Here is a 20,386-nt window from a genome sequence, read left to right on the forward strand (position 1 = left end):
AAAATACAATAGCAGAAAAGTCTGAAAAATATATCGTTTTAAATCTTTTTTTAAAGGTACATTGGAAGAACAATTAGGCGATTACTCTATCAAATGTCTGCAAAAAACCATTGATGTCGCTGGCGAGGGCATTTTAGATTCTAGTAGCTCAACAGCAATCGAGGATACCACACTATTAGCAGAATGCCATTATCGATTGGCCCAGTATTGTTATGATGGGCTCGAGAAAGAACCAATTGGAGAGGTAAGTCGAGTTGGAGGTGTATGTGCAATGTGTGTGTTTTTTTACAGAGCTTCGATACTTCTTAACTATGTGAACCTAACCAAAAAAAAATCACCTACCCCTAGGCTTTCAGCAACAAATGGAAACCAACATGCAAATCGACCAATATTTCATTAAAATAAGGCTGCAGTCATACTCTCCTGGTAGCAACACATCTGCCAAAATTAAATATTGGGAAAGCTAGCAACCTAACAAGAATCGCTTTCGATAATATTACTAATCGAGCATTTCAATGGAACGTTAGAAGTCCCAGAATTAGGTTTCTAGATTCACAATTTCTTGTTTTTGAACTAAATCCCAGTGTTTTATCTATCCAGGAAACAATGACTCCTGGTCATTTTCCTTCTGATTTTAATTTTTTTTTAATAATTTTGAAGTAAGGTTCTACTCCCTTTTCAAATGGGGTTGCAGTTGCAATTAAAACCTGTAGCTATTTCAGTAAAAAATTTCCATTCCAGTAGCAGTTGTTAGCCTCTTCATTCCACCTTTTTCTGATTTGACGACCACTAGGCGGCTTACTGGATCATCTATTGAGCCTGCTTCCCTCTCCGTTCATCATAATGGGTGATTTCGATGACACACGATGGATAATACACACCTTGACCGGAGAGGTACTATTATTGAAGACTTGATGTCAGATGACTTCTTCCTTATTTTCAATGTTGGTCAACCTAATCGATTACAGTCGTCTACTAGTTTTACTACAACCATTGATCCGTCTATTTTTCTACCAAAACCCGTGGAATCCCTGGAAAGAGATGTGTTTCGTAGTGGACCCCAATTTGTATTGGTTGAGATAGGGTTGCCAAGGCTCTATTTCCGATCAATGTCAGATGCGAGAACTGCCAAAGTTTCAAGCTGGTCTGGGAATCAAGACTCTTAGAAATATACTAGAAGGTGGGCTAATATCTAAAAATTTGTATTTTTTATGCAAAAAACACAATACGATTGTACAGACTCATAAAAACAACAAACCACGAAGGAACACATTGGACGTATAATTGGAAGCAGCACAGTTAAAGTACAGTGAAAATACAAATACTTGCAATTTTCGTTGGACAGCAGATTACGTAACACACGCATGATTAAAAACGTAATTATTTATCAATCAAACATGAATTACATATTAAAATGAAATAAAAACTACGGCTTAAAAGCAACTCAGATAACCTAAACACGAGTTTGCTAAACAGTGGTCCGAAGTCTTGTCAGCTGCGCCAACACACACTCACAGAACCGTCGCCGCTCATCATTTCCACCGAGCCACCGCACAGCATATTCCAGAGATATTACGAAATCTATGTTTCGGGCCCAGTTAAGAGCGAAATCAATTGCTTATTGAATATAACTGAGTCTTATGGCGGGTTTACATTAGAGAGATCTATAGCTATAGATGGATTTATTCACCTGAAAATAGATGTAAACGGGTGAGAATATATATAATACACTTCTTCGAGGTATAGATTGTATAGAATAAATTCAGGCATATGTAAACGCTGGTGAATTTCTCACTGGTAAGAAATCACTAAAGTTGGTGCAGTTCTACTTGAGGTGAATAAATTCACCGAACATATGAATATATTCATTATATAAGTTCACGCTATTGTAAATGGTTGATGCGATTTCTATAAATCTCATCATATTTCTTCACATGAATATATCCCTAGTCTAAACCCACCCTTAGGGAATTCCATTTCCTTGAATTTTCAAAGAAAATTTAGTGTTGTTCTAAAAATGAAATTGTATTGTTGGTCTTGCTAAGAGTCTTGCTTTGATTGACTGATGCCGCATCTGCGTGATCTTTCTCACTAACGTCATGTAGGGGAATCGCGGGTAATACGGACAGGGGGGGTAATATGGACAGGTGGTTGATTTGTATAGTTCTATTCTATAATATTTAAACCACCCTATGGCAATGAATAATGATCAAAAGTGCAATAGGGAAACAAAAACCAAAACCAAACATGATTCCGCGTGTGGGTGTTATTTTTGCGGCTTCGATATAAAGTATTTTGAGTGGTTTTAATCGCAAAAATTAATTCGCTGATGGTTATATTTCGGTTTGTAAGTTAACAGAGAAGCGATATTAGGCAAGATGCTGAACTATAGGTGTTTCGTTCTTGACACTTTCAGGACATGACGTGAGACGAGTAGCGAGACGTAACTTTCAGAATTATTTACTTTTTGTTTGGGTGTGTGGATTTCAATGTCAACTCGCTAAGGAAAATCATTGAAGGAAAAAATAAACAAATATATATTCGTGGAATATAGTGCACAACCTCCTTTTGCTCTAGCCAATTACTTGTAACGGCCCTTTCCGGATCTCCTTCCCGGTATATGCACAGCATTCTCCTCCTCCCTGAACGAAATCAGTGGAGCCACAATCAGCGTTATTTTTTGTCACCAACGCCGTAAGCTGATAGTACTCTTTTCCCCGCCGATGGGAGCCAAACAGAAGTACATTTTGCTTGGAAAGAAAAGCGAAAAGATATACTCAAACATCCTTCTGCACTGTTATGATTCGACAATAAAGCGCGAGCAGCTATTTTGCCAACGAATGCATTTGTCACCAAAAGATACGACTTGTTTTGTAAACAAATTTGTTTTTTCACGAGCAATGGCCGAACAGCAATTTTGACATTGCGGTCCACCTATAGTACAACGCCTTGATATTAGGTATGTACGGAAAAGTAAATTCATTAGTTAGTGGTAAATTTTATTTTTGAAATAATTGAACTGGTGGGATTAAAATGGACAGTCATATTCAAGATCACATCCAATGCATGAGGGAAAGTGAAGGGAAGAATATTAAATTCTTTTGACGTAGGACTAGGTCTTACATTAAGGGCGCCAAGTCAGAAAACAGGTCACGTTTTTATGAAATAAAGTTAACGTTAATAACTATTTTTGCTGCAAACGTATTTTAACGATTTACATTCCAAACGAATCGAAAATTTGAAAATCTAAGATTTGTTTGATATGCTATACATTACAATCCCATATCCTGAATATGGTTTAAATTGATGAAAGTTGGGGGCATTTCCATTTCCCCATTCATTTGTTCTGTCCATTTGTGTGATTTCCCGAACAGAGCTGTCAATAACGGGCAACTTATGCAGCCGCTAAAATAGAAACAATGAAAAGATAATTGCATAGTAAGTAAGCTATCGCTAGCGTATAAGTATTGCATCTGCTCTGAGGAAAATTCTCAGAATCTTTCTGTGCCCGAAACAACAAAGGTCGCTTATTCTGCTCGTTTTGTGTTATATGTTTCCCCTCGACCTGCGAACGCTAGGGAATATTTCAACGGGCATTGCAATTAACACAACCCCCGCGCTAACTCTCTAGAGTTTATCGCGCGTTTAATAAACGGAAGAAGACGTTTTTGCAGAGAATCTTCCCTATACATTTTCGAGTCGATTATCTTGTTTGTGATCAGAACCTTGGTTTTCCGTCCACAGCTGCAAATCCCCTGCAAAATCAAAAACTCCCTTACAAATTTCTCAACGGAAACGAACTTAAATTTGCTGGGGACATTTCCTCTGACAGTGGCTGTTGTTTCACCAAGCAGTGGACTTTATAAAGCTGCGCGATGCTGTTTGTGCGTGTTCAATCCAAATTTCCACAGCCGCCCATGCGGCTGACACGCAAGGTCAACGAACGTGCAACTCTCAACCAGAGTAGCAGTTTTGCTACTTAGGAGAAAGTGTGTTTCCACGGAATGATTCCGATCGGCCCAGTGCCGCGTGCAATGCGAGGTATGGAAAATTCTATGGGCCCTATTATAGAAATCGAGGCGATAAGAATTTTGCTCGTTAACGCAATTTTACTATTATAGAAATCGAGCAATTCGATAGCTCCGAGCGAGTGATAGCTATCGATGCAAGTGTCAGAACTTTTCGAGTTGTTTGGTTCACTTGTTGCATATCTTCAGAGAATTATTTTGTTTTGGCTTGCATCCCTTTGGGAAACATTTCAGAAACGCTTCAATATATGCAATTTGCAACACATGTTCGTTTGTTTTGATCAGCATTTGTTTTACGGTGCTGCCAGAATAGTCTATACAAAGTAAGTGTTCAATCCAGCATTAAAGGGTGTGTCACATCAAATTGCATCACGGAAAAAACGCTGTAGAAATTCGCCCAGTAGACCGATCCTTTTGAAAATTTTAGACAGTAAAATAAAAACTATTAAACAACTTTTGGCATTTTCTTTTTATTCATACTTCGAGCTCAAGCCCGTATGCTCGCACCTTCCTCTTTACCCTGTCCATAAGGTTCTGTACAACGTCAGGTTGTAGTTTTTTTTTGAACAGAAATCCATTTTCTCTTGAAGTTCGCCTCCGATTTGACAACTTTTGGGTTCTTCCGCTGCTTCATAATCGCCCAATATTTCTCTATTGGGCGAAGCTCCGGCGCGTTGGGCGGGTTCATTTCCTTTGGCACGAAGGTGACCCCGTTGGCTTCGTACCACTCCAACACGTCCTTTGAATAGTGGCTTGAAGCGAGATCCGGCCAGAAGATGGTCGGGCCTTCGTGCTGCTTCAATAGTGGTAGTAAGCGCTTCTGTAGGCACTCCTTAAGGTAAACCTGCCCGTTTACCGTGCCGGTCATCACGAAGGGGGCGCTCCGCTTTCCGCAAGAGCAGATCGCTTGCCACACCATGTACTTTTTGGCAAACTTGGATAGTTTCTGCTTGCGAATCTCCTCCGGAACGCTGAATTTGTCCTCTGCGGAGAAGAAAAACAGGCCCGGCAGCTGACGAAAGTCCGCTTTGACGTACGTGTCTTCGTCCATTACCAGGCAATGCGGCTTCGTCAGCATTTCGGTGTACAGCTTCCGGGCTCGCGTCTTCCCCACCATGTTTTGCCTTTCGTCGCGGTTAGAAGCCTTCTGAACCTTGTATGTACGCAGGCCCTCCCGCTGCTTGGTCCGCTGGACGAATGAACTTGACAAATTCAGCTTATTGGCGACATCCCGGACCGAACTTCTCGGATCACGTCTAAACTGCTTAACTACGCGCTTGTGATCTTTTTCACTGACGGAGCATCCATTTTTGCCGTTCTTCACCTTCCGGTCGATGGTTAGGTTCTCGTTTTAGTACTCTGCTGACCGTGGATTGGACGATTCCCAGCATCTTACCGATGTCCCGATGTGATAACTCCGGATTCTCGAAATGAGTGCGCAGGATTAATTCACGACGCTCTTTTTCGTTCGACGACATTTTTCCAAATTTACGAAAAATTGACAGTGAAGCATTGCCAACGTGATCTATACACTCTTATCTGATTATAAACGAAAGCTGAAGATATAATTCCTAAAAATTAAATTTCTACAGCGTTTTTTCCGTGATGCAATTTGATGTGACACACCCTTTATTTATATTAATCATGTTATAACTTACAATGCAGAATTTACTTCCAGCGCATATTTCAGTGGCTGAAAATGAGTAGCGGAAGAAAAAAAACCATATCACCACCAGTTTGAACGGCTCCTTGAAACAATGGAAGCGAATGTAGACATTGCTCGAGGTTTTTCTGGAGTCAGTTCTAATATAATCCCGGTGTAGGAAAAGTTGGAGGAATTCAGAGAGAAGCTTAATGCATTGAGACCACCAATGCATCTAGGTTCAGAATGGCAGAAAGTAAGTATTTTTTTTACGATACACATAACTTTCATAAGTAAATTTTATCATACTCTTTGAATTTCTTTCAACCGAATTTCCTACCTAAAAATTGCTTACTTCTACTAGCATACATTAGTACGTTATTTTTGGCAGCAATTTTCTTTTTTATTGTTATACTATGCCAAACTATACCACTTTCACTACAATAGATCAAACTAATGGTCGGAGTGGTATAATGCTCTATTGACGAATTTACGTTGGATTTACAACCAGATGGCGCAGCGAGTAAAATGAGGATGTTTTGTTTTTTTGGTATGAATTTCATTCAAATTATTTAGAAAAATCAGAATTTATCTTCAAATTTTCCGGTTTCATGTATACTTTCCACGCTGAAAAGGTTAGAAAATCATCATTTTACAATGTGCTATGTATATTACGAGGAATGGTTTGTTATAAGTATTGTAACTTTAATTTCTTTCAACTAAGTAAACGACGAATAGGGTGTTTTGCGCTAAAAATACTGCAAATCCTTCTCGTATCGGCCCCTACGTAATCAATGATATCAGCCAATTTGATATGATATCGATTTCATCGCAATTATCCATAGTATCAATAACCGGTATGCATCATCAAACCTAAAATTTCCGAAGATTATCTATGACTTTGGTAAAATTGCTTGTTGAAACCTTCGGCAATATACAAAACAATAATTTTCTAACCATATACTGACGACATTTAGTGGCTGAAATGAATCTAAATAAAAATAAAATTAATAATTACGACTAAATCGCGCTTTTCAGTGCGTAAAATAAACAAACACCCTCACTTTTGTAGTTCTGAGCTCTAATGTAGGTGTCGCATGAGCTGATTCAGCTTTGCGTAAATTCGTCAATACCATATGCTAAAGCTATCCTGCAAAACAATAATGATTTTATTTAAATTACAGGTTTGGATTGACATGAGGGGAAAGGTGAAGAAAACACTAGCACGCAACAAGCGAGAATTTAGAGCAACAGGTGGTGGCCCCAATACAATAAAGCTATCGACGCCGCTACAACAAGAAATCGACGCTAAACGAGAATTACATGTTGCATTACATGAATAACAAAAATTGTTTTGCAAAAAAAGTGATATTCGTGCATGACTCTTTACGGAATTCCATGGATTTTCTAATAATTATATTTTTTGTACAGCAAATTGTTCCAGGCTGTCGTTTTTATTACAAATGCGTGCGTGCCTTACGCCTTTTAAGCTTTATTCTTTTAGGGAATATCAATTTACTCCAAAACATAACCATATTAACACTTTTGGAAATACATTTTCATAGCAGATGCCTAAAAAAAAAATTGGCATCCTTTTTATAGTGCTTCATGAAACATTTCAAACTTGTTTCAAAATATTTCATCATAACCGCTGACATTCGAGCTTACTAACGAATCGAGCAGTTTTCCTCGATTTCTATAATTCCAGATTTTACTCGGTGTGATAGTGATAGTGATTGTATCGAATCCTCGATTCGATTTCTATAATAGGGCCCTATACCTCTTTTGGTCCAAATTCCAAACACAAACTACACCACGGACCGAATGAGGGATTAAACGATTGATAGCAAATAAGACACTTAATCCTTTTTACACATTGTATTTACACATTTTACAATATTAAACACAAAATTTCTTTTTAGCTTCTTGCTTCCAAATAACTTCATGCAGATCAAAATAAGCTTCTTTACTTAGCGGCGGTTGAAATTGAACTCTTCGGAACATGGCCATATTGCGAACGAAATTTGAGGGACGCATAATTTCGCGTTTTGGTGATGCCAATTGGCCGTCCAGATCATGCGATTTGAACCCGCTAGACTTTTTTTTTGTGGGGTTATGCGAAAGACCGTGTCTATGCCAACTCTCCGCAAACTCTTGAACATTTGAAAGACAACATACGTGAAGTTATGACCGAGATATCGACCCATATGTGCCGAAAAGTCATCGAAAATTACCTGTTCCGGATCAAGGTGTGCGAGGAAGCCCTAGGTGGACATTTGAATGATGTTGTATTTCACACATAATGGCATAAACCAAACTTTAATTTGAAATAAAAGTTTCATCGAAATTCGAATTCTAAGTGTGTTTTATTTCAATTTACTTTCGGAATTTAAAGTTGGAAAACCCTGTATATGGTCGATTTACCCACATTCAGTGATTTCGCGATCTGACCACGCCGGATTTTTAATGTGGGTGTCCAAAATAAAATTTCTTTTCCCAGCTTCCATCCTGCACAACATTTTCTAAACAAAATGGAGCATCGCGAATTTTTTACCGCTAAAAGATACAGCAATTTGCTATCAAAAGATACCAGATACGCCGGTACTATAAAATGAACAGTGATTCTGGATTCTAACTGAATCAAATGTTAGGTTGTGTATAGATTCACTTGTTAAAGTGTCAATGGTAATTCAATTTCAGATTTTCATTTGAGTTATGGACAAGCAATTCTTCCTTGTGGTTTGCGAGCATAGGGTAATAACTAAGTCGATTATGTTTTGTTTGTAAGAATTCTCTCAGGAATCTTTTGGATGAAGAATGTTTGGTTCAAATCATGCGGAAATATTCTTATGTATTGATTTGTGTAGCTAGTAAACTTGATACACTTGCATCTTAGATACGGGAAGCTATACTTAACCATTGGAAGTAAGCAAATTGGTTTGATCATAGGGAAAAAATGTTCTGTTTTTAATAAAACTAAGATTATTTCTTCGTCATTACTATTTCCAGACTCTGAACTTCGAGCGACAACTGATCACATCGCTTCTAGCATCGATGCAGTACGGCTGCAAACCAGCGCGGCAGTTATTTCCCTGTTTGCTCCAGCTGCCTCACCTTCAGGATGGCTCACTCCACGAGTGTTTTATCGAAGCAAGCAGTCCCGTTCCGGAGTGGATGTTTCTACGATGGATTCCACAAATACTTTCGTATGTTGACTTTTCGCAGCAATCATTTCTGGAGAAACTTTTGCTTCGTATCGCCGCCAGCTATCCAATGGCCCTATACTATCCTGCCAAGTTAACCCTCGAAAGCCACTGGAAACGAACCACCGGCCAGAGCAGAGGTGCCCTTGCTGTCAAATTGATGGGAATGCTTGATATTCCCAAGTTGGATCGTTTCGTCGCTGAGCTTTGTCAGGTAGTGATTCCCAGCATGAAAGTTACGTCGATGGTTTCTGCGGTTAGTGTGAAATTATCTGGAAATTCACTTATCACAACCTCGGAGCAATATCGCCAGCTGATAATCGATTCAATGCAGGGTGTTTTCCCCGAGGCATCATCTGATCTGGGTCGAGAACATCAGAAGGTAATGCCCGCCAAGGAGGAGTGGTTGAAACTGCTGGAGTATGATTTCCAACATAAGAAGAATGAAATTTGGCAGCGTTTGAATCAGATCAGGGATGACATGATGAAATTGGTTCCAAAGCACAACACTTTGAATTTGAGCAAGTATTCGCCATGGCTGGCAAGGTATCATTTCGATGAACGAGAGGAGATGCTGGAATTGCCTGGCCAATATAATGTGGACCAAAAGCCAAATGTTGTAAACCATGTGAAGATTGTTAAAATTTCCAGTTATTTGGAAATGTACGAATCGCTGAGAAAACCCTTACGCCTTCAAGTAATTGCAAGCGATGGCAAAGTGTACGATTTCCTGGTAAAGTATGGAGAGGATTTGCGCCAAGATCAGCGTATTCAGCAGTTGCTAAAAACAATCTCAAACCGTTTGGCGTTGGATTTGCATTGTAAAAATCATCAGCTCTCAGTGAGAACATATGAAGTTGTGCCCATCAAGCTCGATTTCGGTATTATTGGATGGATTCCTAATACTTCTTCGATAAGGAATGTCGCTGTGCGGTCAATGACACGTTTCAATCCGGAAGGAAACGTAACGAACACGATTAAGCGTGAGTTTGAACAATTCTTGCAGCAAACCGCTGGAGCTGGAGCAGAGAATCAAAGACTTATTTACGGAAAAGTTGCTGCAGTGTGTTCCCCTGAAAAGGTTAGTATTACATTCACATTTCATTGATTGCTCTTTAAACATGGTATGTTTTTGCAGATTATGCTGAAATTTAACGAACTGCGTTACAAAATCAAAGAGGATTCTCTGAAGCATGCATTGTTTGAAATGACTGTTTCACCGGAATCTTTCTACAGTTTGCGCGCAAATTTCGCAAGAAGCCTAATGGCTATGAACATCTCGTGTTGGATCCTCGGAATCGGTGATCGGCATACCTCGAATGTTTTGATAGATCGAAGCACGGGCAAGCTGGCTGGGGTGGACTTTGGCATCGCGTTTGGTGCCGGAACTCGCGATCAAGCTGTTCCTGAGATGGTTCCGTTTCGGCTGACGCCTCAGTTCGTCAGTGTGATGGAGCCAATGCGAACGTCTGGATTGATGCGCAAATGTCTAATTTACACGCTTGCATGCTTGAGAAATTCAAGCAAACTGTTGAAGTCCTGTCTTGAAGTGTTTGTGCGAGAGCCAACGCTTGATTGGCTGGAAGCAGCGCGTTATCGATTCAATCCAGATGAAGACAAGGCGATATTAAGGTGGGATCCCCAAACTCGTATCAATATCGCAGTGAGGAAATTGAGGGGAGCCAATCCTAAGATTTTGATAGCGGAAGAACTTCGACTTAGTCAAATTTCGGGAAATCAAGCGTTTTTGGAGGGTTATTTTAAATTGTTGGAGGTGCAAAAGCCTGATTTGCCGGAAGGCAACTTAACCGCTGCCCAGCAAGTAGAATGTTTGTTGCAAGCTGCTACGAGCGGATCTATTTTGGGCATCGCTTGGGTTGGCTGGTTTCCTTGGTTTTAGAAGTATTTTGTCATTAATTTGTTAAATTTTTTCAATAAATTACTTGTTGCTTTATTATTTATTTATTCGTCAATTCATCAATAGGCTGTAAGGATCCCTATGATGTAACATAAATCTAAATCTAAATCTCTAAATCTCCGAATCTCCGAATCTCTAACTCTATATTTCTAAATCTGAAACTAAATCTAAATCTAAATCTAAAAATGAATTAAATTACATACAATCATCACATCTTGAAAAACACATGAAAAAGTAATAATCACGTGGCAATTTGTTCAATAAAAAAGAACTATGGGCCCTATTCCAGAAAACGAGACGAGCAAGTCACTGTCGAGACGAGCAAAATATCCAATTCCAGTACACGAGTTTCATTGAAATGTTTTATTTGGTAGACTGGAGAGACTTCAGTCAGTTTTTCTCGGTATGATCAGTGATGTCAGATGAAAAGACATGTTTTTGAGGCCCATTTGAAAATCTGTAAAATCTAGCAATTACTGAACTGAATTTGATTGTTGAAGTTGAAAACATACATTGCTTATGCAATACGAGTTTAGCCGTAAAACAATTTTTGAAGATAAAGGCGGAGCAGAAGAATACCGATGCTTTGAATCAACAAGGTGAACAAACACATCAAATAAACTAGACGATTCGACTGATTCATCGACGAGCGCGGCCAAACGGTCGTCGAGCCAGACGAGCTACTCGTCTGTTTTTAGTCGAGCTCGGCTTCTGGAATATGAAAACAAACGAGACGAGCGCTCGTCTGCTCTCTCTCTACCGGATGAACGAAGTTTTATGAAAATAACATTATTCGAAAGATAAAAGATCTATGAGAGATGTTTGATGTATTGTATTGGCCATATAAAATTTATTTCAACAGCTCTAAACTGCCTCGAAAGCATTTAAATTTGAATATTATTTAAATATTTATAAATAGCGATAGCTTTTTGAAATTTCATTTCAGTCTCGATTGGTCTGCAGTTGATGCGTCGACTGGCCAACCTTTGCCCGTTTCTCTTTTGCTGATGAACGGACATGCAAAATCGTTTGCTCGTGAATGCACCCAAGGGGTGAAATATGATTTCACACACATTTGGGTAGTTATCTAGGTGTTCCTGTGATGATTTTTGATATCACGGAAAAGATATTTCGGATATACGAGGATTGAATAAGGTAGTCTTGATGATTTGAGTGTCGAACGTCAAAAAGAGATCACAAGCGAAAGAATATTGTTTCATATATATATTTGAACAGATCGCAAGACAATTCCAAGGGAAAACAAAATATCCATTTATCCATCTATTGAGAATTGATTTAAATGAACATTCAGACAAATGATTACTAAGCCAACGGTAGCCCTACGTTGACTTTGCGGTTATATTACAGATGTAATCCACTACTAGCATTTCGTTTTGGGTGGAAAAATCCGCAGATTTGAATAACGACATCTGTCAACAACTGGAAGGTCAGGGTTTAGTTTTTATGAAGTCCCATTCGCAGGCTATCGACCGCTCCAACAAATGAAGGAGTTCAAGTTTTATTGTGAAAGCAAAACAAAATCTCCGTATCCATAGGGTTTGTAGACAACTTTTTGCGCTTATGAGGACTGTTGCGATAAACTACATGAAGTAGATCTAGCGCAGAATAAGATTAAAACGATTACGATTACAAATTTGCTACTAAAATGGGAATTCCTCATAAGCAGAGCGAACCAGGCGAAAGACCTTCCGGATCCGGCCCAACGATGGAAAAGGGAATGTTGAAGTATATTGGCCATTTCCATCGGGAATTACAAGATTGGTCAAAATCGTCTAAAGAAGAAGCCGAAAATTTTAAAGCAATTCAAGCTCGACACATGTTATGACTGCGACACACCTTACAGTGAACTGAAACTTACAGCTTTTCAGAGTTGAAATTCCTTTAAAATTTTCGGTCAACGATGAGTCAGACATGTTGAATACGTTGAGCCCCGTACCGTCATTGCTGCGCATTCCATTGATCCCGCAACAAGAGAGCGAAAGCGCACGGGAAGCACTTGTACAATATCAATGTAGGTTTCAGCTCCCAAAGATATTTATTTCATAGAATTTGAGTCACATTTCAGATTTGAGATATAGACATGTTCTGTGCCGCAAAATGTTTGTATTAGTATGTTCTAAAAACCTTTCGAAGACGGTTTGTATGTAGAATTTGAAATATAAAAGTTAGAGTATAAAAACCGTTTTTTTCATGGTGACCCTAACGCAACTTAGAAAACAGGCGCTATATCTGTTATTTCAAGAGATAGAAAAGAACTTTGTCCTACAAAGATATCTCAAATAACTGGGACTACAACATTGTTGAATTATGTTTACTTCTATCTATAGAGATAAGAAAGTTATATTTTTTATTTCATCGACAATTTTGACAAAATGAACTTGTAAAATATACATAATACTAAAACCATTTCGATTTGAGTTCGAATTTTCTCGAAACGAGTTACTCGTTTCGCTTATTCTGCTCGTTTTGTGTTTTATGTTTCCCCTCGAGCTGTGAACGCTAGCGAATATTTCATTTGAATTGCATCTGGCATTGCAATTAACACAACCATCCGAGCCATGGCGCAGCATGGCTTTGTGTGCGTTACTTGTTTTCGTTGCGCAAAACTTAGAAATTGTTCATTTCTTGTACATGTACATTAGGGTGCCAATGAATGTATGGGAAAAAATCGACCCTAAAATTTCAAAAAGTTACCCTATACAAAATGTTCACCACCTCGAAAAAACACCCTATGCCAAATTCCAGCTCAATCGGACTTAAGAGTGACGTTCCATGCCATTTTAAGGCATTTGGCATCACAATTTTTTTTCGAAAACCCCGATTTCCATTACTCCCCCCTTGGGTGATTTTTCGATTTTCAAAAAACTCAAACTTTGACCGCTTTGTGCCACTCTTCTTTAAGTCCGATTGAGCTGATATTTTGCATAGGGTGTTGAACATAGGTGGTGAACATTTTTTATGGGGTAACTTTTTAAAACTCGAGATGACCATTTTCATTGGCACCCTAATGTACATCTTCGATACTTTTAGTTGCCATTCTTCTTCTTCTTTCTTTGTTGTTAAGAGGCTTTAAACTTTGCAGTTCATTCGCCTCTAATAGTTGCCATTCGTCTTTGCTCTTGTGCGCATCGGCTCTGTTCTGATGCAACAAGCTCCTAGCTTTTTTGACGATTTTTCATAAATGTTCATTCTCGCGATGTTTCATTTTTATCGCTGCAACTGTGTGTATTCGACGCGCGTTTGAATCTTGTTGAATGGCGATGCACGGAAGATGCCTCTCGTTTAATACTCAGTGCAATGCGTGCATTGATATAAAGAAACAAATTGCTACATATGATCAATTAGTGTATTGTTCTCGCGAAGGCAAGAAAGAATCGTTGCTGCTCGTAATGCCTCGCAAAACCACGCAAGCCATAAAACCTTTTCAGGATCTCTGGAATTATTTGACGTAGAACTACGTCTTTCATTTCTATACCGGAGTGTAAAATCAAAGTTTCGAAAACGAAAGCGTTACGCCGGAGACCGAGATTTTGAGCGTTAATAGCTCCTAAACAACTGAACGAAATGGTATGATAAACACTTCATTCGAAAGATAAAATGTCTACGCGTTATATACTTGTTACTTTTTGATCCAAAAACTTGTTTCAATAGTCTTAAAATTGCTTTCAAAACAGGCGCTCGGAAATCCACTCAGTTCTAATTGAACAGCGATTGGAGCATGTTGTCGCTGTTGCGGTGAAGTTCTTTATTTATCATGAAAGCGCGGATGAACGGTGTCACCAAGAGCCTGTTTGTGCACCCTAGGCCAGAAGGGAATCTATCAGGAGGAGAGTGATGCCACAAACGGTTCCCTGGGAAGACATCGCTACACACACATACACGCGCGGCTATTAACAGGTGGTTATCGAGTTGGCATTAACCACTGGTGGGCTTCCAGTATCGAGGAAAATGTGGAAATATCTAATCGTTACTGAAAATAATCTGCCAGTTCCTCTGGGAATTTTCAAAATATATTCATGTGAACTAGCGGCCCGTCCCATGTTTTCCCAAGTTTCCCGCATACTCACTGAAACAAATGAGCCCTGGTGTTGTTTGGTTTGTTCAAATTGATTATTCAATCTTTCCACTTAAACGCGCTGGAAAAGGGAGTTGTATGTATGTAGTGTGTATGCATGTCTTCTATCTCTCTGTCTCTCTTTTCTCTCTCAGAAAATTTTAAAATTACCTTTTAGCCTCGAGGAAGCCAGTTGACTGACTGGCTAGAGCGAGAATAGAATTTAAATTTTCTTCTTACTCTTATAGAGGTTTGAAACACCAAAGTTCATTTTCCTCTTACCTTAAAAAGTCCAATGAGGATAGCAAAACTAACTCTCTCGTAACCTTTGAAAGAACGATTTTTAAAGTTATTTAATGGCATATTCATTCTACAGTTTTGCATTTTTATAATTATTTGTAGGACAACCTATTTAAGTAGCATTGTGAGAAACATATCAGCCATTTCTCCATCAAAATCGAAAAAATCGAATTTTTGTTTTTTGCATTTTTGAGTACTTATGCCCTAGGAAATGTTATCCCAAAAGTATTTTTCGTAAAAATGGATTATCTGAAGCGTTACATAACCGTTTTTCATATTCCTTTATTCCATTTTTTTGAGCTTCTAAACAACGATTTTTCATGTAAAATAACTTATTTTTAAAAAAGACCGCCATTTTGGAATTTTTTTCGAATTTTCAAAAACTATGCAACGCCTCAGGTACTGCCTTAAAGCTTCAAAATATTCATTGGAATTTGTTCTACGACACCCCGTTGCTTCTGTACTACGGATCCAGCTGTCAACATTGTTATAATTATTATTCGTGCATTAAAAAAATGGAAAATACAACTTCATATAAACCTTAAACAATAACCAAAATACCCGAACACAGAAGTGTATATAATATTGCCATGCCTGGAAATAATCTAATTATTTGTTAATTTGTGTTGTGTTATTTGTAGTACCATAAACCGGGGGCAAATTGATCACGATTTTCAGAAAAATGTAAATATTTCCGAAATTTTTTGTTAGATTTAAACCTAATTATTTTTGAAATCAGTACTGGTGCTAAGGCCACAAAACGTTATGGAATTTGTTGAAAAAAATCCTTGAGCGTTAATTTGGAAATTTTTTAGCAGAAAATTTCAAAATTTTGCTTCGGGGTGAAATTGATAAATCTATGTTTTTCAGGATTTTCTAGTGTCAAACGCACAAAAATGTATACAAAATCTATTATTTCTTCACCTACGGTAATTTGAATGAGATTTGAACACTGATCTGTAGGTCATCTGGAGACCATTCCGGTTATCCTAATGTGAAATCCTTGAAATTGTCACCAATAAGCTAGTTTTTCCAAACCAAGACGTTCGATATGTCGCATGATGGGATTCGGTTCTGGTCATGCGTCGTGCTGTTTTTGTAAAATAGTATGTTTTTTACTTGTTTGAATAGTAATTACAAGTATTTGAATGCTTATTCAACTCATCAAGTATCGGCTAGAAGTGGATTAATATGTTTAGCGTCTATAAATATTGGTTTTGATTTGTTGAAAATATGTTTCTTTACCATAGTTGAAAATGAAAACGAAAATGCTATTTAGAAAAATATTGTTTTTATGAAATTTAATAAGGGATTCGTTGAGAGCCATTGGCAAAAAGAACCTTCAGATGATGCTTGAACATGTCAGATCAAAAAATTTTAAAATTAAATTAAACTAAATTGCTCTGAAAATTTATGTTTGTTTTCATCAATTTGCCCCCGGATGACGGTACCGTGTTCTTTATAGCACCGGGGTGAGATTGGATCAAATCGAAAGAAATTGCAGTTAGTGATATATAGACAAGTATTGCAAATATTTTTGAAAGCTGTGAACCGTTTAGGAGGAGATATATTTTCCAGTGCATAATACTTTACTGTAATACAAAAAGTTATTGTTTAGTAATTTATCAAAATTTGATGTATTTACACATCAAGCTTTGACCCATTCTCATCCCCATCGACGGTACTTTAGCGAATTAATCTAATCCGGCGAACAAAACAGTAGAAAATTAGTAACTTCGATTTTCAACTTTTGTTTCATTGATTTAACGTTTTATAATACCTGCAACAAATATTCAGAACCCATGTGACCTATCGTCAGAACTTTCTAATTTTGTAAAGTGACGAAGGTTTCACCGTGATAATTTTATGTCTTTTTCGTACCAGAAGGGAGCACACATATACCAGGTGAGAGACGAACCAACCTACGGCTTGAAGTCTCTATAATAAAGAGCAAAAAAATGTACCAGGTGTTATTTGTATACTTCTATGCGAGCCCTAGTTAATGAATTAAAGTTTCACATACTATAGTGGAACCAATGTGATAGAAGACACGATAAGTCACCAAATAAAACTTAATTATTGTATACTGATCAGTGTCAAATTCACGCCCAAATCCTTCAACGTTGGGACACCATTTTTGACATCATCGGTCACATAATCGCGCTCGACGGGTTTGGTGTGTAAGTCTCCCAACGGGAACGAGATGCAAACGAATTTTGTAAATCTCACCTTCATCATGAAAGTAGGATCGTCCCGTAAACGCCAATAGCTCTACCAGCTTTCATTCTTGCACATCACCTGGTGGAACCAATCGATCATTTCCGACAACTTGTACCGGCGTAGACCAACAGTCTGATAGATTTGGTCTGGCTGTCCGGGCAACATTCGAACAGTATTGCTGTTTGTCGGTGCGCTTGGACCACAATGGCATGTCGCGGAGCGATCTTCCTGGTACATACCTAATGGGCGGAATATGACCGCCTCGAGGAACTCACAAACCGCAAGTTCACATATTTACTCTTGTGTGTACCTCCGAGGAGAAAATTTTTGTCGATTAGATTTGTGACATAAGTTGAATTTTGTCACTGTTCACTTTAATCGATTTACGTGTTGGCTACTCATGCATTTGCAGATTTTCAGCTGATTTTCTTCAACATTTCATTGACATGCAACAAAGCAAGCTGTTCACTGCTAATTCTCTTTCTGCGGGTGCTGGCTCGTTCTCACACAAAAAACACATCGCAGCTGCTCACTCTCTCACTCTGTTTGTGTTTACGTCAAGAATACGACCATTTACGACCGTTTACGACTGTTCACGACGACCGCGCTTTATTTTTTAGCGATTTTATTTATAGTAAGAAGAGTTTAATTGAATGTTTTCTATCCATGTTACACTGTGACCAAATATGTTTCAATCAAGTGCTATTAACAGGTGGTTGTCGAGTTGGCATTAACCACTGGTGGGCTTCCAGCATCGAGGAAAATGTGGAAATATCTAATCGTTACTGAAAATAATCTGCCAGTTCCTTTGGGAATTTTCAAAATATATTCATGTGAAAGAGTTTAATTGAATGTTTTCTATCCATGTAACACTGTGACCAAATACATTTGGTTTTGTGGTTTTTCAATCAATCGCAATTAACAGGATAGCTTCAGAAGATTATTCTTCCCCATCAGTAGGATATTTCCGTATCCAATATTGTATGCGCCCGCAATCGATTATTGCTCATTCGCCGAAAGTTCCGAGCTCAGAGAGTTCATTCCCCTCTAGTTTGCCTTCCAAATTGCCATCGTAAACCACACCTTCTCTCGATTCAATCACACACAAAAAGCATACTTAAGCGATATTCTGGTGGTGAGACACATTCATTTTTCGTGAGGACATCGACAAGACAACATCGTTGCCTAACGTGCTGGAGGAGGTGGACGGTGAAGGATCGACACATACACGCGCAGAACTCTTTCCGTTAGGATGCCATTCAGCATCGAGAAAGTTCCGGAAAGATCTAATCATTGCTGGAAAATAATCTGCCAGTTCCTTTGGGAATTTTCAAAATATATTCATGTGAACGAGTTTAATTGAATGTTTTCTATCCATGTAACACTGTGACCAAATATGTTTCAATCAAGTGCTATTAACAGGTGGTTATCGAGTTGGTATTAACCACTGGTGGGCTTCCAGTATCGAGGAAAATGTGGAAATAACTAATCGTTACTGAAAATAATCTGCCAGTTCCTCTGGGAATTTTCAAAATATATTCATGTGAAAGAGTTTAATTGAATGTTTTCTATCCATAAAATATCCATATAATACATTTGGGTTTGTGATTTGTCAATCAAGTACAGTTAGCAGGTTAGCTTCTGAAGATTATTCTTCAGAACAAGGTTTTTCGTATCCTATATTGGATGCATAAAACCTTGTGCCTCCAACGTAACGCTCTCGTTTTCGAAGTCTCCCAAATATTCATTTATTCATTCATTCAGAATGGATTTAGATTCAACTTCAAACAAATGATCTCTAAATCAACGATAGTCCTACGTCACCCTTGCGGTTATACCATAGATATAACCCACTTCCTGGTTTTTATAATACGGTTATTTATGAAATGTCGGCGTATTCGCAAATAATATCCGAAATGATAAACCAACAAATTAAAAAAAAAAAAGATTGCGTAGTCCTACATCCTAAGCGGTCATGTCTCGGATACAATCCATCGATTTTTATTTCCGGTTTAATGATACTGGCTCTAAATGACAATGATATAAAACCCATACGATATGGGTATTGGATGAAAGGGCTTCAACGGCAGAAGTTGAATATCATATTTCGATGCCATTTTGAAAAAGAGAATGGCGGCTTCCGGTTCATTGAAAACGGCCCTGGAAGGCCGAAAATGGAGTTAGTGAAGTGGAGTTAAACAAAGAAATTGTTAGAAACTAAGATCGTGTTAGAGCGAAATGACGGTAGTAAAAGAGCATAGAAAGCGGAAACGGGATCAGACCGAACTTCTCACGCTAACGAGGTCACGAGTTCAATTTTCACTCCCAACATTCTTCCAAAAGTGGGACTGACGAACCAGCCAAAAAGTGTTGAAAGTCATTATAGTGTAAAAAAAAACAGAAACGGAAACGGAATCGAACGCTCAACGCCGATTAACGCTAAGTGTTGCTCAACCGCTCAACACCGCACAACGATCAATGCTCAACGAAAACTAATGTTGCCTTTTCCGAATTCCTGGTCCTTTCTTTTTCCTAAATATAGAATTCAAACACGTTTTCAATAAAAATTCGCTACAAGCGATGAAGATCAACTTAACGTTCGTGATAATCACCTGAAATTATCGACAGTGATGAAAGAGCATGAATGCAGGCTTTTCGAAATTCGTTCATACTGTTTGCGTTTAATATACCAGACGAAGTTTACGCCTCTCGACTCTTGTGTTATGCGCATTATGACAGATATGGTGTTGAGTTTCAACAGAAGAGAATTCATCCTACACTGGGAATAAGCTAATTTCTTCATTTGTGAAAGAAATTTGACAATTTGTGGCACTGAAGATGACTATATAACATTGGGCCTGATCACGAACGTCACTTCGCGGTGAAAACGAAGTGAATTGTATACAATCTTATTACGGCTGTCACCGTGTGTGTAGAATCCAGAAGAGTTCATCCGTCGTGACAACTTTGATGAACTCGGTGTTATTATGAATACCACGA

The 20,386-nt window shown here is 38.4% G+C and overlaps 1 protein-coding gene across 7 annotated transcripts in view; it reads left to right on the forward strand.

The window, feature by feature from the left end:
• Positions 1-10,830, forward strand: part of LOC129775477 (DNA-dependent protein kinase catalytic subunit-like) — a 46,101-nt gene extending 35,271 nt beyond the window's left edge. The window contains exons 6-10 of one of the 7 annotated variants that reach the window (XR_008742966.1): positions 57-244; positions 3,745-4,041; positions 4,122-4,351; positions 5,707-5,926; positions 6,855-7,555. Coding sequence is in view for 3 of the 7 variants with exons in the window: in XM_055780265.1 (XP_055636240.1) it covers positions 57-244; positions 8,680-9,954; positions 10,012-10,773 (2,225 nt within the window). In the remaining 4 variants the exon portion in view is untranslated. The other 6 variants (XR_008742965.1, XR_008742967.1, XR_008742968.1 and 3 more) reach the window with 6 other exon arrangements.
• Positions 10,831-20,386: the final 9,556 nt, after the last annotated feature.

The sequence above is a fragment of the Toxorhynchites rutilus genome, chromosome 3 (assembly GCF_029784135.1).
Source record: "Toxorhynchites rutilus septentrionalis strain SRP chromosome 3, ASM2978413v1, whole genome shotgun sequence".
Lineage (NCBI taxonomy): Eukaryota > Metazoa > Arthropoda > Insecta > Diptera > Culicidae > Toxorhynchites > Toxorhynchites rutilus.